Source organism: Falco rusticolus, chromosome 10 (assembly GCF_015220075.1).
Source record: "Falco rusticolus isolate bFalRus1 chromosome 10, bFalRus1.pri, whole genome shotgun sequence".
Lineage (NCBI taxonomy): Eukaryota > Metazoa > Chordata > Aves > Falconiformes > Falconidae > Falco > Falco rusticolus.
The window spans coordinates 23,335,654-23,357,531 of record NC_051196.1 but is presented as its reverse complement, the minus strand read 5'-3'; the positions used below and the strand labels follow the sequence as shown (position 1 = coordinate 23,357,531).

At 53.0% G+C, this 21,878-nt stretch overlaps 1 protein-coding gene across 1 annotated transcript; it reads right to left on the bottom strand.

The window, feature by feature from the left end:
- Positions 1-1,544: 1,544 nt before the first annotated feature.
- EEF1A2 (eukaryotic translation elongation factor 1 alpha 2) lies at positions 1,545-16,194 on the bottom strand. The gene is made up of 8 exons (XM_037403006.1): positions 16,043-16,194; positions 14,429-14,651; positions 10,443-10,622; positions 9,092-9,388; positions 4,649-4,799; positions 2,964-3,220; positions 2,642-2,876; positions 1,545-1,933 (listed from the first exon to the last, which is right to left on the bottom strand). The coding sequence occupies exons 2-8, from the start codon at positions 14,570-14,572 to the stop codon at positions 1,806-1,808; spliced, it is 1,392 nt and encodes a 463-aa protein (XP_037258903.1). The 5' UTR covers positions 14,573-14,651; positions 16,043-16,194; the 3' UTR covers positions 1,545-1,805.
- Between the last annotated feature and the right edge of the window lie 5,684 nt (positions 16,195-21,878).

The window sequence follows — 21,878 nt, the reverse complement described above, 5'->3', positions numbered from 1 at the left end:
TGCTGTGCCTGAACGGATCCCCAGGTCCCCTTCCAATTTATAGCATGCCAAGGACATGGCACTTCTTAGGGCCCAAGTACTGCAAAGACCTTGGGCATCAAATCAGTTTCTATGGATGAAGCTGGTAGATGCTGGGGGTGTTAAGAGGAGTGAGAAGCCTCAGTAGCCTGTGCACAGGGTTTTGGGGAACATGGCTCAGTGAGCAGGTATGTGTCCATCTGCTGTCAGACCGGGATGTGGGATGGGGATGCTGTTGGGGGAGCAGGCAGCAGTGGCTTCATGCAGAGCTGTCTGTAATTCAGCTTGGTGTCAGCTCCTGGAGGCTCTGCCTGGGGGCACTTAGTGCTGCAGAGTGTCAGATGTTAATTAGGATCATTAAGAGCTCCTGCAACACGAACAGTAATGATACTTGTGCCTCAAGCTCTCCTGGGAAGGACCTTGCATGGTGCCATCCTTCGCAGAGCCTGTACAAGGCATCTGCTCCTGGCCCTTGGCCACCACGGACCTATGAGAACAGGGCTTGGGCTACCTGCTTCTCTTAAAAGCCAAGCCATGAGCCTAGAGAAGCTCAGGATGCCCCAGCACGCTGCTAACCCCACCTTCAGGGAGGAAACACCCCTTGGACACGTCCCTGGAGCACTGTGGCAGGGTGGCAGCAGCACCCTCGCACCGCCTTCCTCCATCTCCCTGCTTTGCTGTCCCACCTCCCACTCCTCCCCTGCACTCATTGCTCCCACCTTTCTTCCCCTTGAAGCTCCTCATGATGCGTTTTGGTCAGTCCTAACCACTTGCCAACCACAACCCTTTGCACTGGGATAGCTGCCGCTGGGTGACTGGGGGGGAGGCGCACACCTCGCCCCGGGCTGCAAGTTTGCAACGGGAGCCAAGACACCATCCTGGGTGAAGGCCAGGAATTTTGGGGTTTTTTGGGAGCCCCAAGTCACATCTGGGCTCCAGCACATGGGCTTCAACTGGGGAGAAACGTTCCTGTTGTATTCTTTGGAAAGGGCTGAGGGGTCTGCTATGTGTGAGGCAAAGAAGTGTGGAGAGAAGGCAGCCTCGGCTGCTTCTCCCAGAACGATGCAGTAATATAAAGAACAAAAGTGATGCTGCTAGCCCTTCCAGGAGATAGGGGTATGCTATTGTCTTTTTTTAAATGGCCTAACTTTAAGAGGTTAACTTAAGGTGGTTTTGCATAGAAAAAATTATAATAAAAGCCCTAATAATTGATATTAGAGGATTGAGCAGGTCAAGAACAGTATCAAAACTGCTGTAAGAACAGCGTCTGCTTCAGGCTGAGGGGATCAGCCCAGACACCTGCATCGGTCAAGGGGGGAGAGCTGGGGAAAGGCTGGGTGCTGGGTGGCATCCTGAATCAGGGTGTCCAACTCTCCTCCTTCCTTCAAAATTCCACCCAGCCCTGCCTGTACCCATCCCCCCCCATCTGCTCTAAGTGGAACTACAGAAACCCCATGGACACCAGCCCCTCAATGACAGACGCACACACAGAGCTCCACACCTTTTGGGTTGGTTGGTTGGTTTTGTTTTTTTGTTTTTTGTTTGGGTTTTTTTTTTTTCCACTGTGGATGTTGTACCAGTTTTATTGGTAAAATTAACATGAAGCCTCACAAACGCTGGAACATGCTTTTCCTTTTAAAGAATTTCCACTGGACCTTAATGGTGAGCATCCAGTCGTTGACATATAAACTCTTACAAGCTGATGTGCACACGTGCGCCTGGGGGAGACGGTGGCAGCGTCCTGGTGTCAGGGATGGTTTCTGCGCAATGCACTGGGAGCCCACAATTCATTTGCCAGCCTTCTGGGCCTTCTGGGCAGACTTGGTGACTTTACCAGCCCCACCACTCTTCTTCTCCACGTTCTTGATCACGCCCACGGCCACAGTCTGCCGCATGTCACGGACAGCGAAGCGGCCTGCGGGATGGAGAGCAGGGGGACGTGAGTGACACGCAGCTGCCTTGCCTGCCCTAAGGCTGAGGTCTTCTGGGTGGGTGATGGTGGGATCTACGCCCACCACTCGTGGTACCATATATCATCCCTGGCTTGGGAGCAGGTTCCTGAAGGAACAAGCCATGAGCCACCATGCCTTGCTCTGACCACCAAGCTAGCCCTGATGGTCCTCTCTGTTTAAATGACTTTAAATCACATCTGCTTTCTGCAAACTCCTGGCATTGCTAAGCTTGCAGATGTGCCACATCATCCACGGAAAGCATGGCACTTCCCTGCATTACAAGGTGACTGCTGCTGAGCAAACTTCCCTCTTTCTTCTCTTGACCAGTTGTGTTTTAGGGCAGAGAGAGGGAAGCTGAAAAATGTTTCTGCATTCAGAAACTGTCGGGGTTTAGTAACCTTGAAGGAAAGGTCCTGTTGCTCCCAGAGAGAAAACCCTGCCTTTGGAAACCCAGCTCAGCAGAAAACCCACCCCACCCCACCAGCCCTAACACATTCATGCATCAGTTTTGCACCTCCAGCACATGGGGGAGCAATACAACTTTCCCAGCTCCCTCCCCAGTCTAACTGGTGGGAGATACTGGGAGAGGCTCAGCATGCCTGGTGTGAGCTCTACACCTGTAGAGCCTTTGTGCTCCTCTGCAGGAGACCTCCTAAGAGCCATTCCCTTACCAAGGGGTGGGTACTGGGAGAAGCTCTCCACACACATCGGCTTGCCGGGGATCATCTCCACGATGGCTGCATCCCCCGATTTCAGGGACTTGGGGTTGTCCTCCAGCTTCTTGCCAGAGCGTCGGTCAATCTTCTCCTTCAGCTCAGCAAACTTGCAGGCGATGTGTGCAGTGTGGCAGTCGATGACGGGCGAGTAGCCGGCGCTGATCTGGCCAGGGTGGTTCAGGATGATCACCTGGGGGACAGAGCAGTGTCAGGGCAAGGCTGGGAGCCGGAGGAGAGTGGCAAACCATGCACGGTGGCACCACCAGCTCTTGCTGACCTGAGATGTGAACTGTGCTGCCTCCTGCGGTGGGTCCGACTTGCTGTCCCCGCAGACATTCCCGCGGCGGATGTCCTTGACAGAGACGTTCTTCACATTGAAGCCAACATTGTCCCCAGGCAAAGCCTCACTCAGGGCCTCATGGTGCATCTCCACAGACTTCACCTCGGTGGTGATGTTCACAGGTGCAAAGGTGACCACCATGCCAGGTCGCAGGATGCCAGTCTCCACCCGGCCCACAGGGACTGTGCCAATCCCTGTGGAGACAAGGGCAGAGCAGAGCAAAATGTAACCTGCTTGGCATATTCCTGGGCCAGAGCCTGGCTGCAGCAAAAGCAAAACATCTTCAGTGGTTTTCACCAAAAATGGTATTTGCTTCTTGACTCAAACCCCCCAGCTTTTAGCAGCAAGATCAACATTAGGGTCTTCAAAAATACCACCAGTCTGTCCTTTCTACCCGATGTTTTGTGAAAAATGAGTAACACCATAATCAGAAGACCCTGAGCAATGCACATACCCTGAAAGCTCTTCCTTTGTAGCAGTGGTGGAGTTCCCTACATGGAGGACTGGGCACATCACAGCTTGTGTGCAACAGGATGCTCCAAATCCTTGACGGCCACACCATCAGCATGGGACAAGGCCCAAAAGTGACAAAGAATGAGGGTGGCTATTTAAATGAAGGGGACCTTTTATACCCTGTGTCATTATAAGACTTTGGGAAAACTCACCTTTGGAGTCAGGTAAAGAATCGTTAAGAGAAACAACCTTGAAAAGAGGTTGGCTGGACCTGTCTGCTCCTCCACATCCACCCTTCTGCCTCCCTTCCTCCCTCCCCATGGTGCCTCTGCTCTCTAAGGACCTGCCTTATGGTAAACCCAAATCTCTTTGTCCCAGCTGAGCTAGGGGAGGACACAGACCTGCTCATGACCTTTCATCTCCATTGCAAACAGAAGACCGCATTAAAAAGCCTGCTAAAACCTATGTTCAATCCCCACCTGGTTTCTGCAGTGCATGTGTCCTTGGAAAAGTGTGGAAAAGGGCTAGAAATGGCTGTGCCTGCCTGATCCAGCAGCCCAGGAGTCAGCAGGGCTGCCTGCTGCTGCCAGCAGGTCAGAGAGCTCACAGGGTATTTATAGCTCAGAAAAGCGTCCCCATCACCACTCCAGAGGGAAGGGGAGACGAGCTGGCCGCTGCACTCCCTACATGGCTGGTGCCATGGGCCAGCTCAGCAGACAGAGGTGCCGATGATGGACACCAGCATTTGGGAAGCATAGGCAGACCGCGGCCAAGGTGCCGCACACCAGCCTCATCAGTGGCCCCGCCGCTGGTCTTGTCCCTCATCTGAGTCCCAGCATGGCTTTTGCTGCCTCCGACTTGCCTTGCTAGCCATGGCCTCTGGGACAACTGAATCTGCAGCCATTCTGGCACTGCACGTTCCCTGGGGAGAGCTCATAAACCTGCTGCTCCTCTCCATTCCCTGGACACCTTTGGGCACATCTACCACCACCCCAGACAGCCCAATCTCTAATGGGGTCTTTGCCCTGGAGCTGCCACCCTCCTCCCCAGCATTATCTCAAGTTTGAAGAATTCAATCCCTCCAGTTTCCCAGTGTCTGGAAATGTCATTCCCAAACTCCCACGGAATGAAGACTCCAGTTAAAGCAGAAGGAAGAGGGATATGCTCACCTCCAATCTTGTAGACATCCTGGAGGGGCAGGCGCAGGGGTTTATCTGTGGGGCGAGTTGGGGGCAGGATGGTGTCCAGGGCCTCCAAGAGGGACACCCCGCTGGCGTTGCCTTCCTTGCGCTCCACCTTCCAGCCTTTGAACCAAGGCATCTGGAAACACAGCAGCAACAACATAGAATCATGGAACGGTTTGGGTTGGAAGGGACCTTAAAGACCATCTCATTCCAACCCCCATGTGATGGGCAGGGACACCTCCCACTAGACAAGGTTGCTCCAAGCCCCATCCAGCCTGGCCTTGAACACTTCCAACATGCACCAAGTGTGCCTGTCCTCAGCTTCCAGAGGTGACCCCAGAGAGACGTCCCACCAGGACAGCCTTCATGGAGTCAGTCCAGCTATGTCCTGGCTTTACCTGGGGACTTCTTTCCACTTCACCATCCCTGCAGGCTTATCTGCACCCCTTTACTTGGTCTCCCCCCGCCTCTCTTCTAGAAACATGACAAACATCCATTAACAGTAGAAAAAGGATGGAAGTGGTTAAAGCCAGCAAATTCACAGCCCATTTCCAACACCAACAAACGGGCGCTGTGCCAGGCCTGGATCCTGCCTTCCAACCATGCCTCCAGCACAGGGACCACAGGGTCTCCAGCCAAATCCCAGCTAAAGCACTCAACCTTCAGTCCTGGGAACCAAGTTTCTTCAAAGTGAGCCCCAGAAAGACACTTCTCCCTGCTCGCTCCTTCTGTCATCCCTCCAGGGTTTGAATTTTAAACCCTGGCTTGGAAGGATGCTCGAAACCCAGCACTTGCACTAGGGCTGCTGAGAGGCAGGATTGTTTTTCACAGATGCTCTCTGCTCCTGCCCTAAATTGGACCTTTGAAGCTAAAATTGGCCAGAAAAGAGGCAGAGAGGTATGGAAACGTGCTCAGCAGAGGCCATGCTTTGATGCAGGGAAAAGCAGTGCTTTCTTGGGGTGATGCTGCACATTTGGAACCTGTAGCAATGCCTGGGGCTTGCTGGCAAGAAAAATTCAGTCCCGGGTCTGAAACAACCCTGATACAACAAAGAGAGATCAGAGCCTGAGAGGTCATTCCCCCTTCCTCTGCACAGAGAGGTTCAGACAATGTTTTCCCACTCAGATGTAAAATGCTGCCCACGTGCCCCAGCTCCATCACGCACGTTATGGATGTGGCTTCTCTCTTAAGCACCAACAGCAGTGGCATAGTGCAGTGGGCATGGGGCTGGGGGGGAAATGGGACCCCCAAAGCACCCCTGGCTTCACAGCCATCTCTGGAGGACACAGCTATGCCAAGGCTGGTTTCCTACCCCACAGTCTGTGCCTCTTTTGGGAAGGAGCAAGGGAAAGAGCTCAGTCCAGCCAGGGGATTCAGCCTGTATCAAACATGCTCAGGTCAGCCCCCTTCAGAAGGTCACATCTGACATCAATTGTCTTCCTTGGTGACAGTGGCAGGAGAAGCCTGGGGACACTTTTGCAGAGGGATCCTTCCCAGGGCACTGCAGCTATCAGCCAGTCCCAGCACCACGCTAACAGCTTGGTGAAATGATAAATCCATCCAGCTGGTGACGGGGCCGCATGTGATGTGCAGGATGACTCAGACCTTCCCTCCAGCCTGCTGTCGCATGGCCCAAAACGCCGCGCAGGTGCCCATGGGAGCAGCTGCCCCCGGCAGCCAGCTGCCTGAAGGCTCTGCTCTTGAAGGTGACGGCCACCACGTGCCCTGCAGCACTGGCGCCTCTGTCCCTGCACGGCTTGGGGACATGGGAAAATGGCAACCTCTGCCCGTGATGCCTGGCTGTCCGAGCCATGCTTGTTCCTTTTGATGCTTTATCCAGGAAACTTCTGACATCCCAAGAATCACGTAAAAGATGTGCTTTGACACCTTCTCGAGCAAATCCACCTCAGCATGGCCCCAGGGTGAGAAGCATCTGCAAAACCTGGTTTGTGCTGCCTCCTAAGGCCACCCAAGTAAAACCTCTTATGTATTCCTCAAATCTGCTTCCCAAAGAGCAATTGCTATTCCACCACTCCTATGGCAAAAGCAGGATTGGACCAAACGGCACAGCCAGAGTAAACTGAAGGCTCAAGCCCCCATAAATAACAGCTGAGCTCCAACTCTTCTGCACCCCAAGTGCATTTTACAGAACAGTTGCCCTTCTCTGACTTTACCCAGCCCGTGAGCATCCCAACTCAGCCACCGCACACACCCCAACGCTGAGGCTGCAGCCCCAGGCCCCCACACTCCCTTGCACCGCAGGCTGGGTGCACTTGAGTTGCAGCATCCCACGGGGTGAAAGTCTCCCAAACCACATTGAATGGCCCAGTTCTGCTGGATGGCTTCACATAAACCCCCATTTGCCAAAAAGCTCTCAAACATCAAACTTTGATGCAAGAGTGCAGCCCAGCCATCATTTTTTGCAGCTGGCCATGGGCTGCTGTGCAACAGGGACATGGGCTGGACTCTCCCACGCAGAGCTGGCTCCAGCCTGGTGTACCACCGCACCTCCCCTCGCCCAGAGGTGACAGGAGCTGTAGGGATGTCACAGCTTTTAACCCCCACTTTCTGATAAGTCCCCTCACAGACAGACAAGTCACTTGACTGTCTTAGGCTTTAGTGAAACCCCACCAGAAAGTATGAGTGAAAAAAAAAGAGCTCTTTCAGGTGAGGAACGAGAAGAGAGGTATCTGCACCAGCTTCCTGCTCGAGCGTCCCTAGATGTGGTGCAGCATGGGGAGGAGAAATCTGTTCCAAGCCAGTGTCCTGGCAAAGGCAGGATGGGAACCTCCTGGGGACCACAGCATGGGGAGGACCCTGCACCCTCTCTGGCAAAGCTCATGCTGATCCAGACCTCTGGCCAGGCTCTCTTCCCAATTCCTGAGCTCAGGCAGCTCTTGGGAACCCACCCTGAGGCCAGCTGCCTCCTTACGGCAGAGAGGCAAGTTTTGGCCACTGCCTTCCCTTGGGCAGCACATTGCATTGAGAACATGCTCTGAGACCCATCCGGAGGAAGGGGGCCAGCGAGCCCCATCCTGCTCTGTGCCTCCCCTTTGCAGCCTATTAATAGGAGAATTGTTTGGGATCATCTTCCCGGCCCAGCAGCTGCTGACATTTGGAGCCTGTCTGATTTGAGGCACCCAGGAACTATGCGGCTGGGTTTGGCATGGCCGCAACTGACCTTTATCCCAGCTCTGCTCCGCAGGGGACAGGAACCTCCCAAGCACCCCAAAAATTCCTCCCTCCCAAGTCAGACCCAAGGGAGTTGCCTTTCCCGTGCAAAGGCTGTGAGCTGCGTTTCATGACTGTGTGAACTTGCATTGCAGCACCCCTCTAGCTCAGGCTTGTGATCCCTGCCCTCCCTCACTTGCTGCTATACTCGTACATTGCCTCCCTCGATATAGAGCCCTGACCCGTAATCCACGGGTGAAGTCCTAACGTCCCCTTAGGCATTACGTTTCCCATTGGTTTCACAAGAGGTTGCTGAGGGGTTCTGGTCTGAGCGCCTTGCTCAAGGTTGCCCAGAAGCCAGCAGAAGGGCAGGGACCTTCCTCTGGCCAGAACTTTCCAGCCCATCATTTCTTTAGAAGACTAAAGCTGGGGTAGCTTTTTCCCCCCAAAAAAAGTGTTGGAATAAATGTTATCGGCAGCATGTCTGCTGAGAAGCCTCCATCCTTCCTCAAGCTCTTCTTTCTCCCCATATGAAATAATGGCGTGGGCCCACCCAGAGCACCCTGCCTTTGTATCCCCACCACCACCAAGGCATGGAGGGAGAGGCACCGTAAAAATCAACTGGACAAGGAGCAGCCCCAAATGGATGCTCTAGGAAACCATGGTTTTGGCCAGAGAAACCTGGTACCTCCACGAGAAAAAGTCACCTTAAGAAGTGAGATCCCAGCACTGAAACTGGAGGTTTGGCTGCCACAGCGGCATACAGCACCACTGGGAAAGGGCACCTGATGCCCAGCACAGGGGGACCTGGCTGCGTGGTGAGCACTGTTCCGAGCCTGTCACCAGACTGTGTTGTTTCCCCCAGAAAACAATGCCCTAAACCCACACATGATGCTCCTGCTGAGAGTGACAATTGCTGTGGAAGGCTCTAACGTCACCATGGGACTGACGATGCGAAACCTTCAAATCACATCCCAGAAGCAAAGCCACACAGATCATCCTCTGGAGATGCTCAAGGTTAGCTGCCGGGATATCTGGCTACGGTACAGCGACCAGCGTGCCCACGAACAGTGCGCCCATTCATCCCGGCTCAGCGCACTCTGAGCTACGTGACAAACACATCTATGCTGGCAACACGGGCCATTACACGCAACGGGCGCACAAAACGTGTCTGCGGTTTTCAGAGCACGGAGGTCAGCTTCAGCCTGAATCGGGACAGCTGGGGTGGGGGGGAAGTCTCACACAGCACACACTTACATTGGGAGAGGGCTCCAGCATGTTGTCTCCATGCCAGCCCGAGATGGGCACGAAGGGAACTGTGGCTGGGTTGTAGCCGATCTTCTTGATGTAGGCGCTGACCTCCTTGACGATCTCATCATAGCGTTTCTCGCTGTATGGGGGCTCTGTGGAATCCATCTTGTTGATGCCCACAATAAGCTGCTTCACCCCCAGGGTGTAAGCCAGCAGGGCGTGCTCACGGGTCTGCCCGTTCTTGGAGATGCCGGCTTCAAATTCACCGACACCGGCGGCAACAATCAGGACGGCGCAGTCAGCCTGGGAGGAGAGAGCTAATGAATTGCTCCTGCCCCCAGAGACCATTGCTCCTGGTGACACCCCTAAGAGCTCTGAGTAAGCCCCAGATGAGCTCTACTCATGGCTTGGGCAGGGTCCCTGCCAGCTGCTACCCATAATCCTTCCGATCTACCTCAAAACTGACCTAACTGTGTTATTTCAGACTTGCCAAATGCGCATGGCTTTGCAACATGGGTTGGAAACCAGGGTGGGTCCCTCCAGTTGATGACCCTAAGCAGGACCTCATCTTGATCACCCAGGGCTGCACAGACGAGACCTTATCTGAAGCCCTACTGAAGTCTTGCAAATAATCTGCCTGGGTGACGAGTGAGACTCCAGCCATGGAAACTGCTCCCCAGATTCCCTCTGTTTTGACAGATTCTGGTTTTGACAGAAAGCCATGCCCAGCCCAACTGGCATCACAATGGGGACCTCGCTAGACACGCAGCGAGGCTTATCCAGCACCCACAGCCCACGGGGAGATGCAGGCGTGTCCTGCAGTGCAACGAGGGGAAACCACTCTACACTGGAAGGTGGAGTTTGGCAATGGGATGTGGTTTATGGGACAGCTCTTTCAAGGAAAGGGAAGGAGAAAAGATCCATGGAGTCTCCTTGAGTCAATAACTCCTAATGGATTGTTTAAAGTTTCTTGTATAACTCAGCGGGCCAAGGCTAAAATAATGTGGAAATCTCCTCACACAGAGGCCTGTAGCTCACAGCATCCCACCTCCCAGAGAGGCCACATTCATCCTCACCTCCTCCACGTAGGGCAAATGGGGTGGAGAAACAATGTTTTTGTGCTCAAGGAGGCCCTTTCTCCTAGATGCCCAGGGAGGTGCAGGACCACTGTGGCATGCTGGGTCTGCTGCTGCTACCCAGCCTCTTGCGTGGACCCTACCCAACATTCTTTGATGTCTGCTGCCTCAGCTACCAACCTCCAAAAGGATTCCAACAGCATCTACACGACCCTGGTCTTGTCAGCAAGTCTCAGCTTCCAACTTCCAGCAGCTCCCCACCCCCGGCCACCATTTCTTACCTGGGAAGTCCCGGTGATCATGTTCTTGATGAAGTCCCTGTGGCCAGGTGCGTCAATGATGGTGATGTAGTACTTGGTGGTCTCAAACTTCCACAGCGAGATGTCAATGGTGATGCCACGCTCACGCTCGGCCTTCAGCTTGTCCAGCACCCAGGCGTATTTGAAGGACCCCTTCCCCATCTGGCCAACACAAAGGCAAGAGCCAGTGAGAAACCCGCCACAGCGCTGGTGCTGGCAACCCACCCTCTAGTCACATCCCAAGCTCACGTAGGCAGAGGGTCACATTGGAATCATTGAAGACAAAATTCCCTAAATTCAATGGCAGGCGTGATATATTTACTAATAAATACAGGTGAAAGGAGATACTGCTCTCAACACATTCCTCGACAGGATGGAGGAGAGGCTGGAAGAAGAACCATGAAGTGAATTTGTGAGCGGGGCTGGACGGGCAGGAGCTGGAACAAGTGACCCATGAGGTCTCCATGAAACGCCATGGTCCTGCAGTGTTGCTGGGAAATCATACTGCTTTAGAACTATAGAGCAATGCTGGAAAGCTTCTTCTTGTTGCATTTTAATCTGTTAACTGAGCCTGTGAGACAGCTGATTATGGGAAAGGGCATCGCTGCTTGAGTAAGCCCATAACTGGCAGGGGTATAGGATGGGAATGGGTTAAAAGCAAATGAAATGTGAGCTGGTTGCTATGAGCAGAAGAGAAACGTGATTGATTTTTGCCACAGTGTGTGCAAATTCACACGAGAAGCTACTGTGAGCTGCAGCCAGACCAACTGTTGTTGCCAAATGGCCAAAATCTCAGCCAACATTGTAATGCATAAAATTGTGCTGGGTGAGATTAGCTACAGCAAATCTCTGTTCTGCAATAAAGCACATTCCTTGATAAAACCACAGTGTCACTTCTGAACCGCTTTCTCTTTTGGATCAGTGTCCTTGGACATCATGACAGCAGGGAGAGCTGGACTTCCCCACCCCCAGCAGCACAGTGGTGGTGCTCCCAGTCTGAGCTGGGTCCTGCCAACATGGAGATGGGGCAGGACAAGACCACCCCTTGCTGACCACACTGTATGCTGGGGCAGCCTGGGGAGCCTGGCTGAAGAAAAGGGTTAATGGCCATCGATCATCAGCTCTTGGCCTCAGACACAAGGGTTTTTTTTAAGACAGAAAATAGAATTTAGGTCATTTGTGGATGATTTCATGGGCTCCTATCCCTGTGCAAGGACAGAGCTGCAATCCCCACTCCCATCCCTCCATTGCAGTGTCCTCTGTGACCGCAGTTTCTTCTGGAATATCAATGCATAGAATTCATTCTGGCCAATTATAAATCACTGGTCCAGAGGGATGCGCTTCCTGATTGCGGGCAGCGAACGCTTCAGTGCTGATCCTCACCAAGGCAGCTAACAGCACCGCATCTAAAACTGTCCTGCCCACACCGTGCCTGGGTCCTGCGCTCCAGACCCGAGCCCAGCCAGCACAAGGAATTAATGACACCGGCCCCTTTACGTAACAGCCGAGCACCGCGATGACTTTGCAGCTTGCTCTGGAGGATTACCAACAAAATCCTAAAGCCAGGAGCAAGCCTCTCCCTCCTCAGAGGGGACGCCGGGTCAAGAGGGTGATGCCCCATCTCTGCGGGGCAGCTGTGAGCTCTCGTGCCTGCAGGAAGGGCAGTCAGGGGGTGGAAAAATCCAGAATCAGATCCCCACTCCTAGGCATCCTCCTGGCATCAGCATCAGGCTTGGTGAGGGGGCAGAGCAGGAGCTAAGGGGTTAGCCCTTGTCAGCACGCACACTGGACCCCTCTCTTGCCAGGGGAAAAGGGAGGGGGCCGTAAGAGGGTGCACATTTACTGCTGGAAATGGTGGAGACACACCGAGGAGCGAGGAACGGTGCATTTTGTGCAATGCATGAATAACGGGGAGTTCTCAGGCAGGAGCTCAGTCAGCACATCCCACAGCCTCTCACCTATCAGCAGCCTATCCCTTCACTTCTGGATGGGGAAACTGAGGCATGGAGCAGACCCCTGGCTCTCCCATGGGAGCCGAGTGGGAAACAACACCTTATCGCAGGCAACCATGTCCCTGCACACAAACAGCCGGACGTCTCGTGTGACCCCCCCAGAACCCGCCATCATACGTAACTTGAAGACAAACGAGATCCTTTATTTAGCAAACAGTTTCCCTCCTTTCACGGGGTATATTCAGTTACCCAGAGCTGTTGTTGAAGAAAACCAGGGTATTATCTAGCTTTGCACAATACCTTCCCTGTTCGGTGCCAGAAACAGCCTGATTTTCCTTCATTGAACCCCAGCAGAGGGACAGCTTTATGTGGAGACCACGAATAATGATTTTTTAAATTTTTTTTTTCTTTTTAACAGAACAGCTCTTCTTTTGGAGATACTGTTACCTCTGCCCTTGAGGCAAATGAAAAAGAGAAAAATCCTTGCTCTTTTCTCTTAAAAAAAAAAAAAAATTACTTTTTTTTTGTTGGCTTTTTGGGTGCACGCAGGCCTCCATTTCCTATGAATGCCACCTAATGGAAGAAAACCCTTCCCCAGCCCTGCATCAGAAAATGGAGTCTGTAAGCTCAGTCAATAGGCTATTAATAGCAGCTTCCAGTCCCCGCATATTCTGGCAAGTCAGTGAAAGTGTCTCTTCAATTAAAATAGCCACAATCACATCTACAATAACCTAATCACACCACATCTGATCTACAGGTAAAGGGGCAAAATACATGGAGGGATATCAGCAATCATTTTAAAACACAGGGGAGAAAGATCATTTTGTATGGAGGAGGAAGCTCTGCTTACAGGCTGGAAAAAGGGGCTGACAGGGAGGTAGGAAAATGGGTGGTTTAGCTCAGATGCTATCAGCAAATTAAAAGTGTTAAGACGGACAGACGGTAAAATTTCTAATCAAGAGTGGCAGCTCTGTAAACCTTCCCCCCCCCCCCCCTTGAGATATGAGATCTTGTCCAGAAAAGGAGAAAAAAATACTTTTTTAAAAAATTTAAAAAATAATTGAGGGATATCTGCATTAAAGCATTAAAGATTCCTGGAAGGATGACGACAAGCCATCTTCCGCAAACCAGCTCTGCCCTATCAATAACACAGCCAGGCTTTTCCTGGCTCACCCACCTCTCTAGAATTTACCATCATTAATTTCTGCGATCTTCAATTCACGTTTTCCTTCTCAAGACTATTTCTTCCTCTTTCATCTCTGTGTTTGCCACATTATAGGTATTGGGTGGTGCTTTACTGTGTGACAGCCTGCTAAATGCACGCACCATTAAATTGTATAAATTCTTCCATGATAAGAGTTAAACAAAAGAATTTAATTTAAATGCTCGTGCTTCATACAATCTTTTCTGTATTAAAGGCTACCAATCAAGCTACATATCACACCACCTGCCTGAGAAAACGGGAACGGAGTTTTTAACAAACTGTATCAAATGAGTGGTCCAGCTGATGCTGCAACCTAGCAGGCACTGGAAGTAGATGCTTCAGAGTGAAATTCAGAGAGCCTTGCACTAGGCAGTGAGGGATTACCAGGTTTTCCTCCTCATGCATAATATTTTAGAAGGAATTTATAAATAAGGAATTTCATTCCCTGAAGCACCACAGCTTGTGGTTTTCCAGAATCCTGGCCATTACCACCGGTTCTCTAACCCATCTCGCAGACCTCACCATGCCCCTGCCCTCATTAACCGCCTGCAGCAGGGAGTCCCCCAGCTCCAGAGAAGAGGGTGGCGAGCGCCCAAATGGCCTATTTTCCCAAGGCCAGAGAAGTCGGGAAGACCCAGGGGTGCAGAGGGGAAAAAAATAGATGGGAACAAAGGGAGAAAGAGAAGGTATGAGAAGGGCAGTGCCAGGAAAAGGGGAATATTGCCCACGGGACACTCATGGGGCATCAGTGTGGAGCATCCCTGCAGGTGGGAGTGTGGGGCTGGGGGCACGCTGAGGGACGGGCTCCTCACCTCAGCAGCCTCCTTCTCAAATTTCTCAATGGTCCTTTTGTCAATGCCCCCGCATTTGTAGATGAGGTGCCCGGTGGTGGTGGATTTCCCAGAGTCCACATGCCCAATGACGACGATGTTGATATGCGTCTTCTCCTTCCCCATGCTGGTGGGCTACGCGGGGCTGGCCGGGGCGGGCGGTGGCGGGGAGGGCAGTGGCAACGCAGCTGCGTTTTTGGGGAGGCTGCAGGGGAAGAGGTGAGCACGTCAAAAAAGCCCCCGTGACAGCACCCTCCCAGCCCATCAAGGATGGCTCTCCTCCCCTTGCCCCACCTTCCCGCTGGACCACGCGCCCCATCGCGGCTGGGGGTGCCCAGCCTCGTCTGGCAGCTCTGCCCGCGCTGGGACGGAGCCAGCCCACCCCGAAGGAGGCCAGCCGGGCTATTTCTGGCTGCCATGTACAGCCTCCAAGTCTCAGCAAGATGCCACAGTTTTCGGCATCTCGCCCTCCACCATCCTCCTGGAGACCCCCAGTTCCCAGGGCTACGTCATCGGTGCCTTGAAGGTGCCCTTCCTCCCTGGAAAAAAACCTTCCTCCAGCTCAGGGCTGCTACTGCTGCCTTCTCGGTCTTTCCAAACCCAACGGCATCTCCTCCATGTTGTGGGTGCCCTGGGAGGAGCTGTGGGTGCCCGTCAGTGCAGGGTGCCCTCGCCGCTCCCCAGCCGTGCATGGTTCGGGTGACAACATGGTGTCCGCAAAATGGGACAGACAAAAATAGCCCTCGCCCGCTCCCTGCGGAGGGCTGCTAACGGCAGGGCTGCCCGGAGCTCGGTGGCACGGGCTGGGGGCTGGGGGGGCTATTATATTTTGCTGCCATGAACCTGGATGGAACAGAGGGAGGAGGCTAAAAAAACACAAATCGATTTATCCGGGGAAGCTGTTCTGGCATCTCCCAGCGTTACCATGGCTCTGCGGCTGCTACACAAACCCAGCACAATTAGGAGCTTTAATTTGACGTCTAATAAAATCCAATTTTATGAATCTGCCCATAAAAGCAAAGGAGGTCAGGAGGAGTTTGCTGCTCTAACAGTGATTCAGTCATGCGGGAAATAATATCCGCTGCCAGAAGCCCCCCTGGGCAGCAAAAGCCCCGGTGCCCCCTCCCTCTCCTGCAGCACCCCCCTCCCCTGCCCTGCTGCCCCCTCCCCCTCCTGCAGCCCCCACCCGGCTCTGGCCGTTTTGCACCGCAGCGATGCCCGGTGCCCCGCGGCGCCCACCCCCGGGCGGGGACCCCTGCCCGGGCGCACCCCAGCACCCAGGCTGGCAGGTGCGGGGTCGCTTTGCGAATCGCGGATTTATTTTATCTTTTTACTCCCCCCCACACACAAGGGGCTAAAGGCTGGGGGGGGGGGGGCGGTATTTCCCACCTGCGGGAAGCGGCACCTGCGGGATGAAGGAACGGCCCAGCTCCATCCTCCCCCTCGCCGGGGGTCCCCCCGCCCCGGGGCCGGCAGCACCCCATGCACGCACAGCGCGGGGGGGGCGCTGACCCCCCGCAGGACCCCCCCCAGCCCGGTGCCCCCCGCCCCGTTGTGGAGCGGCCCCATCCCGGCCGGGGGGCCCGGAGCTCTTACCGGAGCGGCGGTCGGGGCGGCAGAGGCTGCCAGCTTGGGCTCCGGCGGCTTTATCTCCCCGGGAGGGGCCCACCTATTGACGGCGGCAGCGCAATGCAGCGGCCCCCCCGCACTACGGCAATGCGGTACCGGGCGGGGGAGGAGGAGGCGCCGGGGGGAGGAGGAGGAGGAGAAGAAGGAGGAGGAGGGAGGGAGCGAGCGAGCGGGGCGGGGGGGATGTTGAAGAGACGGGGAACGGGGCTGGGAGGAAGGGAAGGTGGAGGGATGGAGAGATGGAGGGGGGGGAGATGGAGGGGGGGGAAGGTGGAAGGATGGGAGATAAAGGGATGGGAGGAAGATGGAGGGATGGGGAGAACAGAGGGATGGGAGAAACGGAGGAGGGGGGGAACGGAGGGGGGGAAGATGGAGGGGGAGAAGGTGGAAGGATGGGAGATAAAGGGATGGGAGGAAGATGGAGGGATGGGGAGAACAGAGGGATGGGAGAAACGGAGGGGGGGGAACGGAGGGGGGAAAGATGGAGGGGTAGGAAGGTGGAAGGCTGAAAGAGTGTTTGGAGAGAGACATCAGGATGGAAGATAGAGGGATGGGAGGAAGGTGAAAGGATAAAAGATGGAGAGAGGAGAAATGGAAGATGAAGGTGTGGGGGGGAGATGGAGGGATGGGGGAGATGGAGAGGAAGGGCTTTTTGGAAGACAGGGGAAAGGATGGCAGGGCTGGTCCAGGGACAGTGGTGCAGATGGAGGCCAAGTGGGGCTCAGACCCCCTGTGGCAGCCTGGGGATGGAGGGACAGGACTGGAACTGGAGGGGGGGGGCAGGGCCAGCCAGGGCCACAGCCTTATACCACAGCTCCTGCCTGTGCCCAGTCTGACCGGTGGTGCAGAAGGGCTGTTTTCCCACAGGTGCTGGGAGAAGAGGGATCCCTGCAGGGTACATGGGGCAAACACATACCAGGGCAGAGCCCCACAGGCACTGACCCACATTTCTGCCTCGGTGGAAATGCCTTAGCCCGGAAGCAAACAGCAAATTAAGGGACAAATAGAGCAAAACAGATTTCTGCACCTGCAACATGTATGTTGGCTGCTCAAGAATCTGTGGTTTATTAACATCATCTCATTTAATGGGAGGTGGGGTTCAAGCCCTAGGAGGATGAGGAAACCATAAGTAATCTCCTTCGGTAATACATGAAACTTTCTGTGCATAAAAAAAACAACATGTAGTGGTCAGAATATTTATACTTGTGTCGGCTGTGCAATTACAAGGCTAATGTAACATTTTTTGTGTCCCAAAGCCAAATATAGGTCAAAAGAAAGCTAATTTTGATTTAAGCTATGTCATAGCCCAGGCCAGTTTTATGGCCCAGACCATCCTTTCAGGGAATTTAATAGCTAAATCAGGTACCCTCAGGTACTCTTATGAAGATACTCTTACCTTCATAGCCTAAGGGTTAAAAACGTATACATCATGTAGATTAAAATGTTACTAACCTCTCATTAATACTTAAAGGGAGACTTTTATTTTTTTCTGAATGTTATAGTTCATTGGTATTTTCTTAGAAATATGATAGGAAAGATATCTTTTACTTTTATGCAGCATTCCTTGCGCAACATAAAATGCACTGAGTGCCAGAAAAAATAAAAATAAACTTCCAAGAGGAAGGCTCTAAGACAGCATTTAAAGGGAGTGACCAAGCCTTCTTGTGGGACAGAAGTAGTAGCGTTACCCCAAGTCTGGATGTGCCGGGGATGGACACCAAGTGTGACAACGCGTAGAGGGGATGGGTATATAGATCCTTTATTCTTCCTATCCAGATTTTAGTACTTTGCCAAAAAATAAACTCCCAAGGGCTGCAGGCAGCCTGGGAACTGCCCTCAGCAGGGCAGAGACTGTGTTTGCTAATGAAGACTTTCAGCCTTCGCAGAGATGGAATAAATCCCAGGTCCCTGTGCCGCTTGGGCCAGGCGAGTGTGTGATGGAGCTCTCCTCTCTCCATTCCTTCTCCAGTAAAAAGAATTTGGATTTTCACCCCTTTTCCCAGGCAGGGAAAAGAGAAACGGACAGTGCACTGTGCTTTACTTCTACAGTGAAACAGAGCCTGATGGCCCAGCAGACTATAAATAGTGTGGGAGACAGGCAGGAGAGCGAGCTGTCAGACCTGGCTAATCCCGGCTCCATCAAGCCACCCTGTGCCCAGCCTCCGGGAAGCTGAAAGCCCCAGCTGTGTGCCCAGGTCTCGCCAGTGCCTGGAGAAAAGGGCTTCGCTGAACGTGTGTGGTTCCTGTGAACCATCAAGTGCGATTGCCACACCCCAGTGGAACCATTTTCCCTCCTGGAAAATGATGGCAATCTGTCCTTAAATGTTCAGCTATGTAAAATAAAGAGACTTGAGCAGGCAAATCTGAGGGCGGCTGAAGTTTAGCGCCTCGTCTTCATCCATCTGGCTTCAGATTCAGGTCCCAGCTGAAGCAATTCCTGTACATCCTATTTAGGCTTGATTTCCCCCACCCCAGAAACTATTACCAAATGATTTGGGGTCACTCAGGAAAACAGAAACCCCCTCAAAAGGATGGGCAGGCTGCACACGTGCAGGGTGGGTACCTCATACCCTTTCATCATCACCTCAACCCCATCCAGCCCTGCAGCTCCCCAAGTTAGGATCTGATGGTTTAAGCTGTGCTAAAATTTCCATTAGCCCAGACATAATAATTGAGGGTTGGGGTTTTTTTTGTTTTGTTTCCAAAGAGGCCCTGCACAGTGTGACTGGGAGAGTGAATAATCCGCAGTGCTGGTAATTTGTATGTATCTGGGATGCGAACACCCCAGGCTGCCTGCCTGAGTTTGCCTTCACGCTGGGGATGTTTCTTCCCGTGAGTAACGCGTTCAGCTAACTGAGCACTTGTGGTTTTGTTGCTATAAAATGCATCAGGTCTTCTTTGAAGGTGGGGGTTTGGGCAAAGCAGACAGCAGCCACAAGGGATGCCTGCCCTGATGTTATCAGCTCCAGAAGCCCTGCTCTCGCTGGGGAGAAGTTGAGGCTGGACACAGGCATGGCTATAAATTGCTATTGTCTTTCTTCTTCCCATACAAAGCAATGGAGATATTTTCCTTGGAAGGAAGAAATGCATGGCCTCATGCAACAGCCATCAGAAAAGCTGATCAGAGGCGTGTAGGGGCACCGGTTGTCCTCTAAAGGGCAGCTTTATGGAAGGGGTGAATGCTGTTAGGTTTCCCTCTTCCCATAGTCAGGCTTCCAGTTCCTCCCACACGAGTTTTAGAGGCTTTGCACCCAGATGTTTCAGCGTATACCATCTGCTGGAAATGGACAAGCAAAAAACACTGAGACATTGGCCATCCTCTCATCTATACAAAACGCATCCCGCAGCGATCCTGAGTGCCAGGGTCGGTGCGCATAAAACAGGCATTCCCATTTCACTTATACCACAGCTTAAGTGAGGTTAAGATGGGATGGGATTCCCCACTGTGTTTCCCAGAGGTTTCTACACCACGTTTACGTGGGGTTGGCTTTGAGGTCAGCCTTTCCAAGCCCCCATGTTTATGTGTCATGCCTCTCTCTCTCTGTTTGCCTGGCAGCACTCCCAGCTCCAGGCACCAAACAGGAGAAGATTTCATGGAACTTTTAATGCAAGCAGTTTTTTCAGCTCAGGCTCATGCTGTAGACCTGGAGAGGGGAGATGAAGACAGAAATGATGGGACAGAAAGGCAGGGGAAGGAGGAGGAGGGGAGTATTTTGAGGTCCTGCACTAAGTGCATGCTGCTGATACCTTTAAATTGGAGCCAGAGGTTTAAAAATAAACTTTGGAAATGATAACAAGATGCCCAAGCCCTCCAGGCACCCAGCCAGCTGGGGACGGTGTCTGGTGTCATCCCTGATGGGACAGCAGTGTACCTTTTGTGGGTTGGGCTGCATCAGGCTACACCCAAGGACCCACCATCATGCTCACACCACTGGGACCTGGCCCCCTGGCTTTTGGTGTAGCCACAGCTATCGGCAATCGCCCAAGGAGATCTGAGGTAGCAATGCTGAAGGGACAATGCTTAAAGGCCTTAAAAACCATCCCCATCCATCCTGGGCATGGGTGGTAGCATGTGGCTCCAGGCGTGCCATGGGGATGCTCCTCCAGAAACGCCTTTTCCACCAAACGGCTGAGTTATGGGATTGAGACAGGGAAATCCCTCCACCCTAGGGCAGCCGTGCGCCAGGTGTTTGTAGGTATTCACCCCAAAACTCAGCTCTGCCACAGAAAGCCTCCGGAGCCATGGGGGCCGAGGCAGCTCCTGTGTTGGCTCCTGGTGCCCACGTTCGCCTGGGAGCACAGTAAAACCACTTCTGACTTTAAACATTTTTAATAACAGCCGGACATCACACATTCATGGGGTGAAATTCCTCCTCTGGTGGTAAATCAATGGCCTTAATAACTCTCCATCTTTTACTGAAAACCCACATACAAGCAGAGGATGTTGCTAAGGCTTAGCATTTAGACTGGAATGAAGTGCAGAGGTGTCCCCAGGGTGCGAGGCGCCAGGGCCATGGGGCAGCACGGGGAGCAGGGGAGGATCAGGCCACTTCCAGCTCTAGGGCTTGACCTGCTCCCTGGCACCTTAAGCTGTGAATCCTGTTGCAGAGACACAGGGGAGCAAAATCTCTGCATGCAGCATAAATCTTCCATGAGCTGGCAGCCCCACGCAGCCGAGGGACCCATCCAGCACTTCTTGCCCTCCAGCCAGCCTTGGTGGGTGCCAATACAGATTTTAATCTCTTTAAGAAACCACAACACACACAACACCCTGTACCCCAATGTCCCCAGTAAGCAGCTTGTAGGCTCTTGGCCAAATTCAGCCAGGTTGAGAGAGAGGTGGTGGCCTCAGATAAAACTGTTGGGAGCTCATCCCTCTGGGATGCAGTTCCTCCAGCACCCTCTGATGCAGCTTTCTCATCCCACCACTCTGAGCTCAGCAGCACCCCAGGGCTTATAATACACCCTTGGGTGCACATCCCCAAGTCAAACGCAGCAGCTCCCCACCTATCTTCAGATTTTCTCTGAATATTTTAACTCCTGCACTGCTCTTCACCTTCCCCATCATCATTTTAATATTGTCACTCTTATTTCTTCCTGTTTCCCGAGGTGCCACTGGCAGGGAAGAGGCTATGGAGGATAAAACCACTCAATCCGAGCCGCTGTCTGCCTGGGAAGCAGCCAGGATGAACATTTCCACACTCTGGAATCTTTTTTAACATCAGGGGAGGAGAAAAACACCATTTCAAATGCATCTCTTTAGGGACACCCTGACATTTCTGCTGCCTGGATGTAGCATCTGCGGGGGCTGCGAGAAGCTGATCCTGTAAATCTCCTCATGTGCCCAGGAGGGGACAGACCCTGATCTAGGTCAAGCCCAGGTGAGGTAAGACACCTCTGTCCTGGGGTTTAACGCTGTTTGCAGGATACTGCATTGCTCCTGGACCATGCTGGTTTTACAGCAAGGGTGTCTGGTGCCCTATCAAGCCTCAACAGATTGATGTGTTTGTTTTGGCAGCCATGCGCATCTCCAAGTTAGGCAAAGCCTACATTAATCCTGGGGACGGCTTTTCATATTAAACCACAGCCACTGAGCAAAAAGAGCCCCAGCTGCCCGTATCTTCAGATCATTTTAGTCGAAGGGCTGTCAGCGGAGGTACCTGGCTAACAGCATAAGCTTTGGATGCATCCAGAGGGAGAAATAAGGATCAGGGAGCTTAATGAAAAAATTTGTTGCTGAACCAACCCCCATCAAAGCCCAAAGATTTATATTAGTGAGGAATTTGTTTGCATATGATGGTAG